This window comes from Lissotriton vulgaris, chromosome 8 (genome assembly GCF_964263255.1).
Source record: "Lissotriton vulgaris chromosome 8, aLisVul1.2, whole genome shotgun sequence".
NCBI lineage: Eukaryota > Metazoa > Chordata > Amphibia > Caudata > Salamandridae > Lissotriton > Lissotriton vulgaris.
The window spans coordinates 464943864-464961814 of record NC_141696.1 but is presented as its reverse complement, the minus strand read 5'-3'; the positions used below and the strand labels follow the sequence as shown (position 1 = coordinate 464961814).

The 17951-nt window shown below is 48.0% G+C and overlaps 1 protein-coding gene across 4 annotated transcripts in view; it reads left to right on the top strand.

The window, feature by feature from the left end:
• The window catches only part of TPP2 (tripeptidyl peptidase 2), a 656253-nt gene that overhangs the window by 219184 nt on the left and 419118 nt on the right, over positions 1 to 17951 (top strand). For all 4 annotated transcript variants that reach the window (XM_086934242.1, XM_086934243.1, XM_086934239.1 and 1 more), the window contains exon 7: positions 9631 to 9785. In XM_086934242.1, the coding sequence (XP_086790368.1) occupies positions 9631 to 9785 (155 nt within the window). The remainder of the gene's footprint in view (positions 1 to 9630; positions 9786 to 17951) is intronic.

Here is a 17951-nt window from a genome sequence, read left to right as displayed (position 1 = left end):
TTATTCCAGGCTCCCACTCTTTTTCACCCTCGGCTTTGCACTGGGCTCTTGTTTCCACACACGCCCATTCAGGTATACTCGCAAAAAACACAGTTGATGGACAGAATGTAGAACAATGTCATACATTCACCCCAGTACAAGGATCTGGGCCTAAATCCATCGTTTTTTTGCACTCCACACCACCCTGGGTTAGACACTGGCTATATGCAAATCAGCTCTGACCCTGTGCCTCATGGGAACAGTCCAGTCCGAACTACCAAGCCACGTCTTTCCCAGACCGGAATCAAGCAGACTTTGACTAGGGGGCCAGTTGGGCTGAACCAGCAGGGGGGCTCAGGCCTCATGATGCTCGGAGATGCAAGAACACCTTGGTGCTCTTATCCACGGCCCAGGGGTGACTGGTGCGGAGGTGTCCGAAGGTGAAGTAGAGGGAGTCTGCATGCAGAGGCTGCAGGCAACGTCTGAGAGTTCTCTGGGGGTGAAACTATGGTGGACTCTGTCTCAAAAGGGGCTGAGGGACCTCTATTACACCATTTGCCCACTTCATCCTGGGCTATGAGTGACCGGTGCAGTTGTTTCTTGAGGCTTCAGGTTTCTGCGGTTATGAAGTCCTCTCAGGAGCCTTCGTTTGCTTGCCGGACTCAGGGCAGCAGGTCCGCAACTTCTCGAGAGGTCTTGGGTCGTTGCTGAAGTGTGGTCAGGTCTCCCGGGCTTTGGGGACTCAGCAGCCTCAGGACAAGTCGTCTTTTGGTGCAGTTCTCGAAGTCTGCAGGCAGAAGAATTGACGCAAAGTCAGTTGCTGGGTCTTCAGTTCTTGCTGGATGCTACTCTTCGTCCTTCTTAGTCTTTCTGGCCGGCAGGATCTCATTTTCTGGTGCAAGGGGCTCCCCTAATTACTGAATTTAGGGGTATTAGGGGGGTGTAGGGTGGTAGACAGTGGGCTACTGACCCCTTGAGGTCACTGCACCCCCTATGTGTTCTTCCTGTGTGAATGGGGCATAACCCTGTCCCAGAGTTCCTAAGTGTGCCAACACAAAGATAGCCACTACTGAAAAGTTATGCCTGTATCAGGTTATGCCACCTAAGGGGGTGGTACTGGCCTGGGATAGTGGGCATTCCATCCTAACTTGCTGATTTCCCACCTGTCCAAGAGCTCTGCATAAATGGGGTAGGCCTCTTCTCCTGTGAGGGGAGCCAGATTTGCGTTTCAAAGTTGAGCTTCTTCGAAGCTCGCCGACATAGGAGTGCTAATCAATTGTTCTCCCCTGAGGAAGGGGGTGTGAACACACTCTTCCCATGCAGGCTTTGTTTTTAAACTCCTTAGAGCAAAGGCCCTCAACTTGCGAGGTCCGAAATCTCTCTTCAGGGTAACCCTCTGGGTGCATTAATGAATAAATCCAACACTGGAATCAATTTGGGTTTATTATTACTAGTTGTTTAATACAAAACATCACTATTTTCAGTGAAACCATCATGTAGCTGGGGAACTCGTTTTCACCAGTGTCCAGAACGTGTTCTGACATGGTTTCCCTGTTCACTTGCACTGGCAGTAATGGAACTGACCAGCACAGGGGCATATCTGAAAGAAACACGTTAGTGTTAGGTTCCTTACCTTGGAATATCCCCAGGCGTCAGACTGAATCCGGAAAGTTTTCGTCAGCAGTACCCCTGCGTGTCGGTAGGCGTCGTCTGTGGTTCGGCGTCCGTCGTCGGCGTCGTGATGAAGTAGTCGAAGTACTTAGACGCCGCCCTCGCGCGCTGATGTCAGTTCTGTTTGCGCCAGCAAGCGCAGATCCGGAAAGAGCAGTACTCTAGTCATCTTTTGACTAACTTTGTTGATCTCTTTTGATCACTTTTCGAGTCGACCTTCGACTCCCGGTGCTGTAGGGATGCCTGCTTGTAAACCTTGCGAGGCCAGTCCCCGCCTGATGTCGGTGGCCGACCCCCACCGTCTGTGCCTTTACTGCCTCGGGCTGACAAAGATGACATGTTGTGCTCCGACTGCCGGGCCTTGACCGCCAAGGCTAGACTGAAGCGGTCCCTTAAGTTGCTCGAGCTCCGGCAGTCTGCTCCGCACTGCTCTAGGTCCCAGTCGAGAAGGAAGTCGAGGGACCGGTCTCGGAGCCGCAGTCATTGACGTTCGAGTCACCACCACTCGTCGGGCTCCGGTAAGTCGAGGCATTCGAAAAAGAAGTCGAAGAGGCGTCATCGCTCTTCCGACTACCCCCCCCCCCCCCCGACGCGGCTGGGGGTTCGGGGGACCCCGCCTGCGTGGCTCCACCAGAGCCGTAGACGTCTCGTCCAGCTCCATACCCGCCGGTCCCTGGGCTGCATGCGACGCCAGAGGAGATAAGTGCTTTCCTCACTGCCATGGGGTTGCACTTCCCTCCGTCGGAACCTGCCGAGACTTCTTCGGGCCCCGCGTGTCCGACTGAGAGCCCTAGCGGGCCGTTGGGTGCTTTGGCCCCGGTGCCGTCGGGTGCTTTGGCCCCGGTGCCGTCGGGTGCTTTGGCCCCGGTGCCGTCGGGTGCTTTGGCCCCGGTGCCGTCGGGTGCTTTGGCCCCGGTGCCGTCGGGTGCTTTGGCCCCAGTGCCGTCGGGTGCTTCGGCCCCGGCGCCGTCGTCGACTCCGGTCACGACGCCGCAGGGCCCAGCAGGATCCAGGTCGTCACCAGTCGACCCCAGGACTCCTCCAAAGCGGTACTGGGTGTGAGTGTTCCACCACCCCCTTTTGTACCGCTTTGTTCGCCATAAGTTGGCAGGGTATGCTCAGACTTGAGTCCCTTGCTCACTTTGCCACTGGATTCAAGCAAGCCTGGCTGAAGATGGTTGTAATGCCAGAAATCGGTCCTAGGAAGCTTGTGTCCGGTCCAGGGAAGGCATGGCTTGGCACCTGTGCCCCCTAGCCTGACTTGAAGTAGGCCAACGGTGCCACAGTTGTCCCCAGACCCTCCAGAGCCAAAGCTCACCTTGGGTTTGCCAACTATGGACCTCCCTATGTCTCCTGCAGCTCTCTGTGCAGGCCTGCTCTACCGCGAGTGTCCCTGGTGACCGACACCAGATGCCTCAGTACACCTCTGCACCTGGCCTCCCCTGGTCCAAGCAGAAGTGGATCAAAGGTGTCCCCAAGTCCCGAGCATCATGAGACCAGAGCCCTCTTTTTTGTTCAGCTGAACTGGCCTCACTAGTCCAATTATGGGAAATAAAACACCCAGGCAACAATTATACACTGGCAAAGTATCAGACAACAAATGAATAAAAAATGGTGAGGCACTGAAATTAGCACATTGGTTTCAATTTAATAAATTGTATAAAAATATCATGAACAGATTCATTGACATATAGATTAAAAAAAGGAATAAAAAAGTTTCTCAATTGATATAATACAGAGATATATTTTGATTTCTTTAGTCAGGTGATACAGTGTGGAGATGGTTCCGTCTACGCGTTTCGACACAGTATAAGTGTCTTCCTCAGGACACTACCATCTTGTCACTTATGTTGTATCTTCCTATAAAATGGAATCTTTTAATCCAGGTGGGTATAATCAGAAAATTCATATGAGGTTTTGTTTCTCTGAGGTGTAGCTACTCCATGATTTATGTGCTCCTTATGTAGTTGGATTTCTTTACCTGGAATCTTAATATCAACGTTTTGTCTGAGTTAAAAGCCATGTTGAGAATTAATGCAGCGTGGTCAAAGACAGAGTGGGTAAGGATGTCTTATTGCTGTTTAAAGGGCTGCGTGATGGGGATGGGCGGCGTGTTTTTAACGATATAGTTACTACAAGAAACGATCCGTGTTAATGCATAAATGCTTGTCACACGAAGATTCTGGGCTAGTCTGAAGTTCATACAACTTGTATGCGAGTGGCAATGCTATTTTAAGTAGCGGTTAAGATATTGGATGGTGCAGGTAAAGCAGGTATTGTATATGCCAGTACGATCGATGAACTATTTCGAAGGAGCCACGTCGTCTGTCAGAATAGTATGAAGTGGCGTCTGTACCTTCTGGAAGGATAGTCCAAACCTTCATCCTCTTTTTGACAGGACCAATCTCAATTGCCTTCTACCGGGCACCCCACACTCTATTGCACCTCTGCACCCAGCTGCCTCAGTGCTGCCCAAGGGGACCTGTTGGTGCTGCCTTGGACCCTGCCCCATACTCCCCTTAAGTCCGGAAGATTGGTTCTGTAAGGCGCTGTAAATTACCTGTATGCAGTATTTGTCTTTCCACCGTAGGATAACATTACCGCGGCAGAAATTGCACTAAGTGTCGACCATTAAAACCTGTACATTTTTCTAACTCTAAACTTACTTACCTGATTGTAATGATTTTGGTGCCTAAATATATATGTGGATACATGAAATTTTTATAAATTAGTGTGGATCTCCTTATCGAGTCGTGTGTATCAGTTATTGACTGTGTGCATCATTTATTGACTGTGTGCATGCAGCAGATGTTTAACACTCCTCTCTGATAAGCCTAAGGCTTCTTGACTTCAAGACCCTAAGAGAGCACCTTGGGATTGCTAGAGCAAGCCCCTGTCCACTTGTACAGGATGCCTGGACCCTTTGCACAGTATACCTCTTTTTAATATACTATGCTAGCTTACCCGTCGCGCATTGCTGCGATCTCAGAAGAAAGTAAATTTAGGGAAACTTGTTATGATAACATTCAATTTACATTGTGTCATTTTTATTGAAACTTATTCATTTTAATATGGAAATTTTTTAACCCCTTGCATGCTGATGACAGAACGGTTCCGTCATCAGCGTCGGTTGAGCTGTGCTGATGACGGAACCGTTCCGTCATGACTCCGCCCGTGCAAGGCGGAGTCAGCACAGGCGGGGAATACGCCCCTCACGCAAGGGGTTAAAGTGTTTTAATTCTGTTTATTTATTCGAGTGCTTGTGGATACACAGTATTTGTTTTTCCGTCTGGTGCTTACATGAATAAATCAGAAGGTTTTCCGACGTGTGAGCTGGCCACATACAGTTGTCCATGTGAGAAGCACGGATTCTCCAAATGTAGTCCACACACTTGCAGCGATTGTCCTTGTGCTTTGTTGAGGGTCACTGCAAAAGCGAGTCGCACCGTAAACTTTTTAGGTTTCGCATGGGGCACGGAGCTTTAGCTCCGCACCCTGGAGAAATCTTTAGTTTTCAGTATGGGGGACTTGAATACGCCCTCTGTTCCATTGGCTAGCTCCATAAATGGAGGCTAGCCATTGGAACAGAGATCTGTCCGTCATTCACGGACCAGATTCGTGGGCATTCCTGCATTTTTTTCCCTCTCCACCCTTTTTGCATCATCATTGGGCGGTGGGCGGAGTTTCGTTTTTTTTTTTATTAGTTTGGATTCGTCATTTCATGCCGACCACGGCCGGCGGAAGAAGTCCAGGTGAGTGGTTTTTTTAATTCTTGCCTTCCTGCCCCCCCCTCCCGCTGTCCGTGTGTCCGTTCAGCCCCCCTACCCGTGTGCCCGTTCCCACCCCCCCTCCCCTTTCACTCTCCGTCTGCCTCCCTTTGTATCCTCTGAGGTCCATAATATTGTTTGGTTTCACACAAGCCTCGACTTTCTTTTGATGTGAAAATCTCCCCACTTTGAACCCCATTCACCACGTAAACTGCTTCTATCTTGTTGTTTGTTAAGGAGGAAGGGGTGGGGCGAGCAGAGTACAAAAAAAATGTGTTTGTTTGTTTAAGTGGTTTTCCCCCAAAATACTACACACAGCAGTAAAGCAGAAATGTTCAGCCATACAAAACGAAATTCGCTCGAATCGTTATTAAACACAACCTCTCGGAAAGAAACTTTTCGATGCCAAACCTCTTCCCCGTGATCGCTTCATTGGAAGGGCTGGTGCCGCCCCCTAGCGGTTACTTCATAGTGCGCATTCATGGCGGCAAATAATGCGACATAAAACTGTCTCCAGGCATTGAAGGGGCTCGTGGGACGCCTGGCTTTCGTCCCGACATGAAAGGGCAGTGCCCTGGGGGGGAGGGGGAGGGGAGATGGAAGGAGGGTGCGGATGGGTGAAGAGGCAAAGGTGCAAACGAAGTGATTGGGAAAGACAACGAAAGACAAACGGGGAGAGTGGTTGGCGAGCAGGTGGGGTCTATTGTCTAGTGTGGGAGGGAAGGGCCACTAGAACGTTCAGGAACTCTGTCCTGTTTTACACTGTGGTGTGCACCACTGTCCTAGTATCCATGGATGCAGACTATCTCTGCATGTCCTGGATCCGCGCAGGGCCCGCACACTGCCCCTGTCTGTCCTGATCCGCGCAGGGCCTGCACACTGCCCCTGATTATCATGGTGGATCCGTGCAGGAACCCCCCTCCCCCCCGTTTCATACAGCGCAACGCGCCTTGAAGTCCTGGCTTGTAGCCCTGGGCCCCTGGCTTCTCGAAGCCAGGCCCATGGTCTCACAGGAGTCCCGAGGAGCTTGGAGATAGCTCGGTTAAAGCTCGGTGGGATAGAGCGCCTGCTGCAGATGTGCTGTTGGGTCGACTCCCTCAGAACCGACCTCTGCTTTCGGCTTTCATCCTTCTGAGATCACCAGCGGACGCGCATTATTCAAGCGCCAAGAGGCCGGTGGCAGCGTGATCTGTGCTTAATCTCACTTTCATTGTGTAATCGGATGTGATTTCGGACTGCAGTTCTTCACCATGGGGTGGTGCACGTGCACCGGCTCTGAAGAGCTCAAGCCTGATGGAAACATTTTGAGGGGGTGGGGGGTCATTCATGGGCGCGAGCTACACAGACCATAACTATTTAAATGTGCCTGAGCAGGGAGGGGGCGAATTCCAATGGAGGGGGCCGGGCGATGAATTACTGAGCACAAAGAGGCACTTGGTTGGCCAGGGGTGATATTTGTATGTGTAAAGGGTAATTAACAGGTTTGCCAGGGGGCGGGAGAGCGGGGGTCAAGGCAGCGTTGCAAAATCGGAGGAAGTCACAAATCGGCCCTGTTTGAAGCTTCGAGCACAATCACCGCAGGGGGGGGAAGAGACGTTGACCTTTGACACCTGCATGCAAGGTCTCTCCTTAAGGAAGTCGGCGCAGGGTAGAGACCAGATAAAGGGAAACCGTGTGATCTTGTCCACTGTTGCCACCCAGGGCTAATGGTGACATCTTAAACCACAAGGTCAAAGGTCGAGCAGTTTGTAAATACAGAAGGTAGCCGAGGACAATATTACACTTTACCCATTATTTGCATATTTTATTTTGCTTTCTTTTGGGTAGTTAAACCGAAGAAGTGATCGTCTTCAAAGTGCAGTTAACATTGGGCACTGTTTAGAATTGGAATATTCCGGTTTTGTTTGCCTTTCGTGAATGAATTGTTGCTAAAACAACGAACGCCAGGTTTATGTGATTCTGTGGTTGCTGCGTTTACAACATAATATGCCTAATTTGGAGATTTAAAAATCTGCTGCTTCTAGTTGAAATGGATGGATATGACACTGCCAGAGAAAGTCCTGCATAATGTACACGTGTTCCTGCATTATGCTTGTGGAGTGTGTTATGTCCCTGTGATGTGTGGCGGGTGTTCTAGTGGCACACTTTCCGTGGGTGTATGTCGCGACTATCTGGGATTGGCGGATATCCTCTTCCCTGAGTATGTTACTTAAACTGAGCCCACATGAGTTTGTGTGTGTGTGTGTGTGTGTGTGTGGGGGGGGGGGTAGTATATGATATTCCCTTGCGTCGTCGTGTGTGGAGGAGAGTTATGATCTGCTTCCCCCCCCCCCCCCCCTCCCCAAGCCATGCGACATCATATCGTCCCGAGGGGTGTGGGTGGGTGTGGAGGTATTGTGTGCAGTGTGATCCTTTGGTGCTAGGTGAGTTCTGTCATCTCTCCCATCAGTGTAGTGAACACAGTGCTGCTCTGAGGGTTGTGTGTGTTTGGGGGGTAAAGAGAAAGAAAGAGAGAGAGAGGTACATGCTGGGACTCCTTAAAGCTGAGTGTGTATGTGATGTGTTACCCTTGGGTGACTCATACCACACCGCTCTGAGTTGTGTGTGTTGTACCCCTCAGAGGCCTCGTAATATTGCATCATGTGTGCCGCGGGTATGTTGGACTTTCCTCTGAGCAGTGCACAGCATCGCACTGACAGGTGTGTAATAACATTATATAGTGCCTCTCGTTATTGAAGTCTCAGTCGCCTTTACATTTAATGCAATACCTTTCCGTGTGAGTTAAACAACGGGTTGAGGCAGGAAAGCATCCAAGGGTTCCTAAGCCTTAGGTTTGCAATTATCTTTCATTCAGTTTTTGCTTTGGACTGGGGACGCAGTTCCTTTCCTCGCACTGAAAGCAATCTCAGCAGCCAGTTGCAGTGGGTTCAAGGGAAATAGAAGGAACGCTTTTCAAAGACCTACTTTCTTCGACTGTTTGTTTTAAGAATGCTCCAACTTAACAAGTAAAAAGGAGTAAAGAGGTGCCAAATTCTATGTTGACTTCCCTGTAAAGGAACTGGTGACTTAAAGCGTCTGATGATGTTCAGCATCGGTATTTGAGCCACGTGGTTCTCAGTCCACAACTGTAAAGCCACAAGCTATCTATCACTCCAGCCGGGAAGCCAATTTCTGTATGGGCATACTGCACCTGACTGCAGATGCCACTAGGGTCATTCTGCCAGTCTTTGGTGCAGCTATTAATTAAAAACCTTTTGGTTTCTAATCCCAGATTCAGCATTTGACCAGCACTGTGTGATTTTGAGCAATTTAATATGTGCTTTTATTATTACCAGCGTAAAATTGAAGCATGCAGTATACCAGCAACAAGGGTCTTGATGTACTTCAAACAATAAGGGCCGCTCTGGGTGTGTGTGGCTGGCTTGTGTGTGTGTGGCTCTGGCGTGTGGGTGTGTGGTAGTAATTGCTGTCTGCTGAGCTCGTCCGTAGGGTACAATAGGTCTCGCATTTGCAAGAGATTAAGCTATTGGCATTGTAAATGACAATGTCATTTATTTATCTTTTTTCAAAACCAACACATAAATAAAAATTTTGTCATTTACAATGCCAATAGGTCTAACTTTTCCAAAGGCGAAACCGTTGCATTGTAAATGCTTGTTTTTTTGCCAGAAACCTTTGCGGGAGTGTACTCAACAACTTCCCAAAGTTTCATGCCGATAGGATGAATGGTGTAGTAATGCATGAAGGACAAACCGACATACTTTTCGTTTTTATGTAGATAAAGAGCCAGCTTCCTATAGTGGGGAGGTACTTGACTCCATCTACCGTGTGCAGAAGTACTGTTCTAAAAGTGTCCAAAGCCAGTCTGACGGCTGAGTAATATTTACAAGTTGAGGAATCTGCCGTTAGATTATCCACCAGAAATATTGGTACCAAAGGTATGTACCTTGTTCCTTTGGAAGATAGAGCCCCCTGTTAAAGGGTTGGCTCTTCTGCTGCGGGAAATTCCTAGATTTCTTTTACTGAAAGATAAGTTTTTGTTTTGAATAGGGTCCTGCTAGACTAAGTGAAGCTTTGCTCTGTAGAAGAGCTTATTTTAAAACAAATTCATCGTACGACCTTGAAATTCCCTTTCGTTTTTGTCATTATTTTGCTGAATGTATAATTGTTAACAACCAAATCTAATTTACCTGTTTTTACTTTAAATCTTCAGGGGCACATGGCACGCATGTTGCTAGTATTGCTGCTGGCTACTTTCCAGATGATGTAGAACGAAACGGAGTTGCACCCGGAGCCCAGATTCTTGCAGTCAAGATTGGCGATACGAGATTAAGTTCAATGGAAACTGGGACTGGTCTCATAAGAGCTGTAAGTTTTCATTTGGTTAACTGACTTCAGTTACTTTTTTTCCAGGGGAATATCCATTAAAAGGTCTTTATGCCTGTCGTATTATGATTGTTTCATCCCTGTTGGAAGTTGTGTTGAAACCGGTGCTATCTCTGCTAGCTGGTTTAGACTTTCTGGATTTCCAGTGTAAGCGGGCGGATCACCGTTAGATTATTCATTTAAAACTCACAGTATTCTAAACTTATTACATTATGAATTCATATCTCATCCCTTAACATGCTATACTGCCCATAGATCAGCCTATGATGCACTCCATATTTATGGAACTTACGATGTCCTAACGGAAAAATATATGCAAATTCAGCTTTTTATCATGCATTGCCATTAAAGCAACCCCTCTAGAACTTCAGTTTTGATAACACCCAATTAGCTTTAAATACTCACCACATAGCTGTACATTTGTAAATTGGTTTGCATGAGTGATCGTGTGCGTCTTTTTTTTTGTTGTTGCATAAAACGAAGTGGATTTAAAACTTATGTTTTTCTGGAATATCTTATTTCATTAGTATATAATTCCTGTGAAATATGGTGTACACCCACTAAGATGCCTAATATCAGTCTGATTTACCTTCCCTCAGTCGAATTAATCTCTAAACATGACGGTGCCAAATAATAACAAGCCCAACCAACTTTGATAACCTTCACCATTGTCCTTTGTTTGTCTCTTCATGGAAGGTTTACATACCTAAGTATTGTTATTACAGTCCTTTCCTAACTAAATGTTGCACACAAAAGCAAACAATTTTTCTTTTGGCTCATGGTTGAAGATGTTAACAAAATTCTTTGATGGCAATATAGAACCATATTTGATGGTTAGTAGTTATGTATCAATGTAACTATATAGAGAGAGAGGTTATGTACTGGTACCTTTTTAATACTGTTCTGCATTGCCATCAAGGGTGCTGGTGACATCACAAGGTTGAGTAGTTTGTAAATTTTGCCTGAATCTCGAGATGGCTGTATAGGACCGAAGTACACAAGTAACTAGTTACGTATTTTTTTTTTTAAATAATTTCTATTGAGAGAATAAACACAACATTAAGCAGTACATAAACAGGAAAGAGATGTAAGAAATAACAAAGGCAACGAAGACTAATAAATCCTATGTAACAGAATAATACATAATAACATTGGCAAGTATTTTAAGAAAAAGAGATGATGTTTTCTTCAAAGCGCTACTAACAGTTGACACTAATAAAACTAGAATGTTTAGGTTTTGCTTACTTTTCCTTTTACTAAACTGATGATAAAACAGTGGGCAATGATGAGGGCCACTGGATTTATGCGCATCTGTGGCTGGAGTGTTTACTGCATAATTCTGCATAGTTCTGCAGGATCTTTATTGATAGTCATAAACACCTGAACAATTATTGGACCCCTGAGATATGTCAATCTGTCTTTTTATTTTCTATACAGTACTTTAATAACTTTTTTGATTGAAAACGAGTCATTGTACATAGGTAGTACAGTTGCAAGCAAGCTGGCAATTAAGGTACATGCTGAATGGTTCCCTGAAACATGCATATCACAAAATAAAGTGGACATTTCTAATTTTACAGAATTAGGTCCCACTGGTAATATCCTCGCTGGATCTCGGAGGTTCACAGGTTTCTTCCCTGTGGACATTCTATTGCCCCCATATTTGCGTCCACTTCTTCGGGCACCCCCTGGCTTCGTAAATGGATTTTTCGGTAACTATATACCAATCCATATCTTTGCCTCAGTCTGCTGTATTTGGTGGGTTCTGAGCCCTCCCCAACCGGGCAATATTTCTTTTAGCAAACATCAGCCCCAATGTGACTCACGTTTGTTTCCTGGAGTTCACGTGAGTAGGGTCCCATATGTTCAACCAAGCCAACTTAATATTCCAGTAAATCTGTTGTCCCAGCGCCTCCTCCATCTGATGCACAACTCCCTCCCAATAGACCTGGATCACTGCGCACTCCCAAAGAATATGAATAAAAGAAAGTTCCCTCCTGTCCACATCCCTGCACATAGCCACCATCCAGAGTGTAACCCCTGCTGACCATCAGGTGCCCAAGAAGTAAGATCTGTGGAGATGGCAAGCTCCCGAGGGGAGGCCACCGCCGCCTGCCACATCAAAACCCGCCACATCGTGATCCCACTTGGCTCTCAAGAGGGTCAGGGGATCCGCCATGTTATATTGAGACTGGGCTAGCTCGTATTCTTGCTGCAACCGGTAAAATGGGACCACCTCACCCGACTTCCATAAGTCACCCACCTTGGAGATCCCTATTAAGTCCCATCTATCAAAGCCCTTCGAGTGGATCAGCCTACCTAATTGTTTGCAGTGCCAGAATGGCATGGCCTGAGTGAGTTTGCCCTCCCAGCCCAGACAAGTGCACAGCGTGGCCGGCCGGGCCGGGCCGGGCCGGTCAGAGCAGGCCTCAAAGATCGTACGTATAAAGCACCCTTGAAGCCGCCCCCTGGAAGTAGCCACCTGTCGATCTGAAAGGCCGGATTCCCCTGCGGTCTGTACATGCATTGGTTGATTGATGCTAGTTGCGAAGCCCAGTAGTACTGCTTGATATCTGTGAACTCAAAACCCCCATCAAGCCATCCTAGCGTGAGTTTGTGTTGCAATACGAGGTGGTTTGCCCTCCCACAGCAAGTCCCGGATGATACAGTAGAGTTCCTTGAAATGGGAGGTGGCGACAGGAAGTGGGGTGTACTGTAGCGCACATAAGAGTCTGGGAAGGGACATCATCTTGAATAGGGCTACGTGCCCCAAAAGAGTCAAAGGAAGCTATTTCAAGTGTTGGATGTCTGATTTAGAGGTGGCTGGAGAATATAATTGTAGAATTTAGACTGATCTTTAGTGACCCAGATCCCCAAATATTTGAAGCCATCGGCTGCTTCTGCCAATTGGCAGCCCCAAGAAGCGGAGTCCGTTTGCTGTAGAGTACATAGAGCACTGATTTAGACCAGTTTATCGTGTACCCCACAAACCCACCAAACACACTGAATATGTCCAGGATCACATTGAGGGATGCCCCCGGGGAGGCCAAATAAAGAAAGATATTGTCCGCATATAGCGAGATGTGGTCCTCCCAGCCTGACGTCCATTTAAGGCCCCTGTTGTCGGGGTCTTGACAGACCCATGTCTCCAAAGGCTCAAGAGCCAACGCGAAGAGAAGCAGTGACGAGGGGCAACCCTGTCTGGTGCCCCTGCCGAGACTGAAAACAGACGATTTTCATATTGTTGACGACTACTTGGGCAAGTGGTTGATGGTATAAAAGCTGCACCCAGTTGATAAGTTCCAGCCCAAAACCCAGTTTGTGAAGCAATGCGAACATGTAGGGCCATTCTGTGGTGTGGAATGCCGATGCAGCATCAAGGGATACCACGATGGCGTCTACCCTGATTGTGTCGACCCGGCATAGTACTCCATGGAGCCTGGGCAGGTTGAGGGAGGTATTCCTAGCAGGCATAAATCCCGACTGGTCCAGATGGACCAGGTTGGTTAGGATCCTGAGCAAACGGGTTGCAAGAACCTTCGCTAGAATTTTCGCTTCACAGTTAAGCAACAAAATGGGTCTATAGGATGAACACTTGTTGGCTGGCTTACTCACTTTATGGATGACAACAATGTTGGCGAGTCTCTGATCCTCAGGAAGTTCCGTTAGTAATAACTATAGTCTGCAGGTCTACAGGTAAGCTTCACACAGCCCATCAGCCCACATCCCGAAGGCCGGGCGGCGGTAGGTGGTAACGTTCCAGAACTGATGGAGAACATAGCAATGCATCTGTACGGCAGGATATTCCGATCCGCTTTCAATTTTCTTTTATTCAGGTTACCCCCCAACTCCCCAATAGAAACCCCCCCCCTAAATCTGGCATCAATTAATAAAAGAAATGTGTATACAGTTCGTTCACCTCATTATGGCACTCCCAGGGGCAGATAATACAGCAATGATTGACGAGAATAAGAAAGAAAACCTTCAGGGATCAAAACACAACGTCACCATGATCGAACATATACGTGCGTGGCCGGCCAGGCCCTACCCCAAATAAGTGCCCTCCCTCCCCCTCCCCTCCTCCCTCACTTTCGGACCCTGTATCCTCAGGGGTGAACAACTCCGCACTCGTGCCATCCGAATCCTCAGCGGTCGCTCCCACCACACGGATCATTCTCCACGCAAGCAGGTCTTCTTGTAGCTTCTCATCCCTACTCATCCGCTGCATGAATGTTTCCTCAGCTAGGGACCATTCCCCCACATCTCTAAGCCACTGCGACACCTCCGGGGTCCTCTGTCCCATCCATGTAATCGCTACCCTTCTTCTCGCCAATACCAAAAGCAGTTGTAACAAGATCTGCGGTTTTTAAGTAGATTTAGAAACTGGACTTTAACCCGCCTCTGTCCTCCATTGGCTGCTTCCTAAACGGAGGCCAGCCATTGGAGGAGAGAGGCGTCACTCCAAAGAAGCCCCGTCTCTTTCGGATTCGGGGGCGTGTTTTTTGCGTTCTTTAGCCCTGTGACGTCATCTGTCACTCAGAGCGCAAACACACACCCCCAAATCCGAAATTTTCGGATATTTACGGCCGCCATTGTTGCCCAGCCGGCGCCGAGTATGGTGATGCAGATCGCACATGCTCCGGCACAAACGGCGGATGGGGCTTCCGCCCAGCGCCTCGGAGTCCAGCTGCAGTCTTTTCTGCCCACACGCGATGCAAGAAGAAGCAAATTGCTCCTGCTGCTTCCTTGCACACACGCTGTGCTGATTCAGAGGCTATCGGCTCCTGCTGCTTTTCCACCCACAAGCGGTGCAAGGAAAAGCACACAGCTCCTGCGCTTTTCTACACACACGCTGTGTTGACCACAAGGCCCATAGCTCCCGCCACCCGCCAGTGCCGAAGTGTCCCAGCACAGGAAAACCGCCGAGACTCCAAAGCAAAACCTCTGATGTCTCTCCCACTGCAGTGGAGCCCAGCCGGGGGTAGAGCCTCCGAAACACAGCCGGCTCTCAAGGTCCACACTACGTGCAGAGGATCCGGCGCTCCCCCGCCCACACATTGCCAAGGCTGTATCTCTAGCAGCCAGTCTGGGGACCCCTGCTGGTGCCCTGAATCTCAAATGCAAATCACTTTTATCATGGACGGAGAGACTGACATTTCGAAGCTGATTTAAACTAGCGGGTCTCATAATAGCCCTTTCCGGGTTTTGGAGGGCAAGTTGAGGGGAGGGTTAAATTCCAGTATTTGTTGCGATCCATCTCAAGAGGTGGTAACAACATGCTGAGAAGTAAACAGAGTGCACGAAGTGAAAAGGTCTGGGCTGGAGGAGAGTTCTGCTGTCGTCCAAAGCAGTTCTCGGTCAAACCCTGGGCCTTTGAACCATAAATAGCTTTATATACCTCTTATGGTACATGTCCTGCTATGGAATACACCAGAGTTTATTGAGGTCATCGGGGGCCGCTCAAGCTACATGCTCGCTTTGTATGTGGGCAGTTTATTTTATCGACAAGTTTTATATAGCGCTGCTATATTCTGGCGGGTGGCAGAGCGCTGGAACCAAGCGGTCTCTAACTATTGTGGACAGGAGCTGGGCGAGGGGGTAGACGGGCAGCTGTGATATATTAGCATTGCTCTGCACCCTGGGCATCCAGCTAGCTCCCAGAAGAGGCTGTCTGTGTGCTTTTCGCTCAGAAAGGAAAGCGTGTGTGTGTGTGAAGGGGGGGGGGGTGACGTTTATATCTGCAGACGCAGAGGCGAAAAGGTGATAGGCGCTGTAATGCATGTGCATGTAACCACACTGGCCTCGGCCCGACCGAGTGGCACCTGTCACGCTTGATAAGAAAAACACAATAGCTCAGCCTGTAAAGCGAGGCAGTACAGGCGGTTTATATTTTCCCTGGTGTGCAGGGACATTCAATGTAATATCACGCCTGCTTCTCCTGCAAGGCCTGCCTCTTCTCTTATGCAGACTCCTTGAAAGCCCAAAGCTGGCAGGCGTATGTGACAGAGAGGGTGTTATGTGTTGAATTTAAATAAGTGTATTGTGCCCATACAGTGCATTTCTGGGCGGTGCTGCAGCCTGCGCACAGCTGCCATCCTCCGATCGCACCCAACAGACTCCTGAGAGCAGCCTGCACTGCACCCTGCACTTGCCACAGCCGGTCTCATCCTTATAGTGCAGCCTGCAGGCCGTCTACCTGCCACAGACCCGGGGACTTCTGTGCAGCTGCATACACACCCACCCCCCCACAAATCGACTTCAGCCTTCCCTGGTGCAGCTTACATACAACTCCCCTCCAGGCCTCAGCTCTCCTTATGCAGCATACACACAGCTCCCCTCCAGGCCTCAGCACTCCTTGTGCAGCATACACACTGTGACGCCTCTGTGTACGTGGCTCTGTCTGTCTGTCTGTCTGTCTGTGTGTGTGTGTGTATGTGTGTGCGCGCGGCTCTGTCTGTGTGTGTGTGTGTGTGTGTGTGTGTGTGTGAGTGGCTCTGTGTCCGTGAATACTCTCTACTACTCTCTAATGTTCACCTACTGCCATTGTAAATGACAATACCATGTATTTATGTTTAAAAAAATGGAGAAAAAAAAGTCATGAGCAATGCCAATAGCTCTACCTTTAATAATGCCGAGACCATTGCATTGTAAATGCTTGTTTTACTTTTGCTGTACATTTCGGTGAGATAGGGCGCCGTCTTGCTCGCTGTGAGCTTGAACAACTCAATGGGCAGGCCGTTAGATCCTGACACTTTCCCCCCCCCACGCAGATCGTGAATGGCTTTTTCAACCTCCACAACTGTAATGTTGAGATCTAGGTCGGAGCACTCCTCCTCGGTAAGTGATGGCATTGAGATATCACACAAAAGCGAGAGCCTCTTTCTCCGTATGTATTGTGTGGGATGTGTAAAGCGATTGCAAGTGTTGGCCTAATGCATCAGCTATGTCTTGTGGTGCAGTGATGCGAGATTGTGAGTCTATTTCTATCTCAAACACGATGCGCTGAGCCCTAATTTCTATTTATATCATTTGATTTCATGATGAAGAAACAACCTGTGGATAGCCTATTAGAGGCACAGTGACTCTCAATAAAAAGATATAGTAAAAGTTTTATTGTTGCTATTATAACAAATGACAGCAGTAAATCATGACACCAAGTGTCAACAGGTAACAGGGTACATTGTATACAGTAGTCTGCACAATTCCTGACAGATGTAACATGAAAATAAATAAAAATAGCCTTCAGTGCATTCATAGAGGGACATATGCACAAGTCTAAAATGACTAATGAACAGGACAGGAACCATTATCAGTGCCGTCTTGTTGCAGTAAGTAAACCCGGACAGGGCCCCAGACATCTCTAGGGTGTGCCTTTGGGTGTAGGTCTGCAGCATAAATCTGAGCTTGTTCTCTACAACAGCTCATGTCTTGTATCACCTGGTTATGCTAAGATATAGTACTCTCCAGCCACAGCATAGCAACCTGCTGTTTAGCCAGCAACAATGCCATAGAAGAGAACCAATGCCCAGCTGGGCATATCCGTCATCAAGTCACAGTATAAAAAAAGGGCTAGATCAGTGTGTATTTTTTTAATTCTGTTTATTAGGCCTTATACAACCATTTGCCCACCTCAGAGGGTAATACAAATGTATACATTCCTGGCCCATATCTGCATGCCATATTATTTTTTACATTTTAATAGTTATTAATTATGCAACCAAAATAACTTGGTACACTCTATACGTCATTTTGTAATTACCAATAATACATGTTGAGGCAGGTTAAGGATTAGCCTGGCTGCTGCGTTATTGATAGTCTGAAGTCTCTGCATAATTTTGGCGGTTGTGCCGCCATAGAGTGTGTTGCCGTAGTCCAGTTGGCTGGTGATGAGGGTTTGTGTCACTGTTTTCTTGGTGCTGATTGGGATCACCTCAAGATCTTTCAGAGCATGTGGATTGTATGAAAACACGCTGAGGCAACTGTGTTTACCTTTCGTTTCATGGAGAGTTGGCTGTCTAGTTTTGTGCCGAGATTGCAGGCCTAGTCTTCTTGTGCTGGGGTGGGTCCAAGTTCAGTGGGCTATCAGGAGTCATTCCAGAGGGCAGTGTTTCTGCCGAAGATCAGGACTTCAGTCTTGTCAGTGTTCAG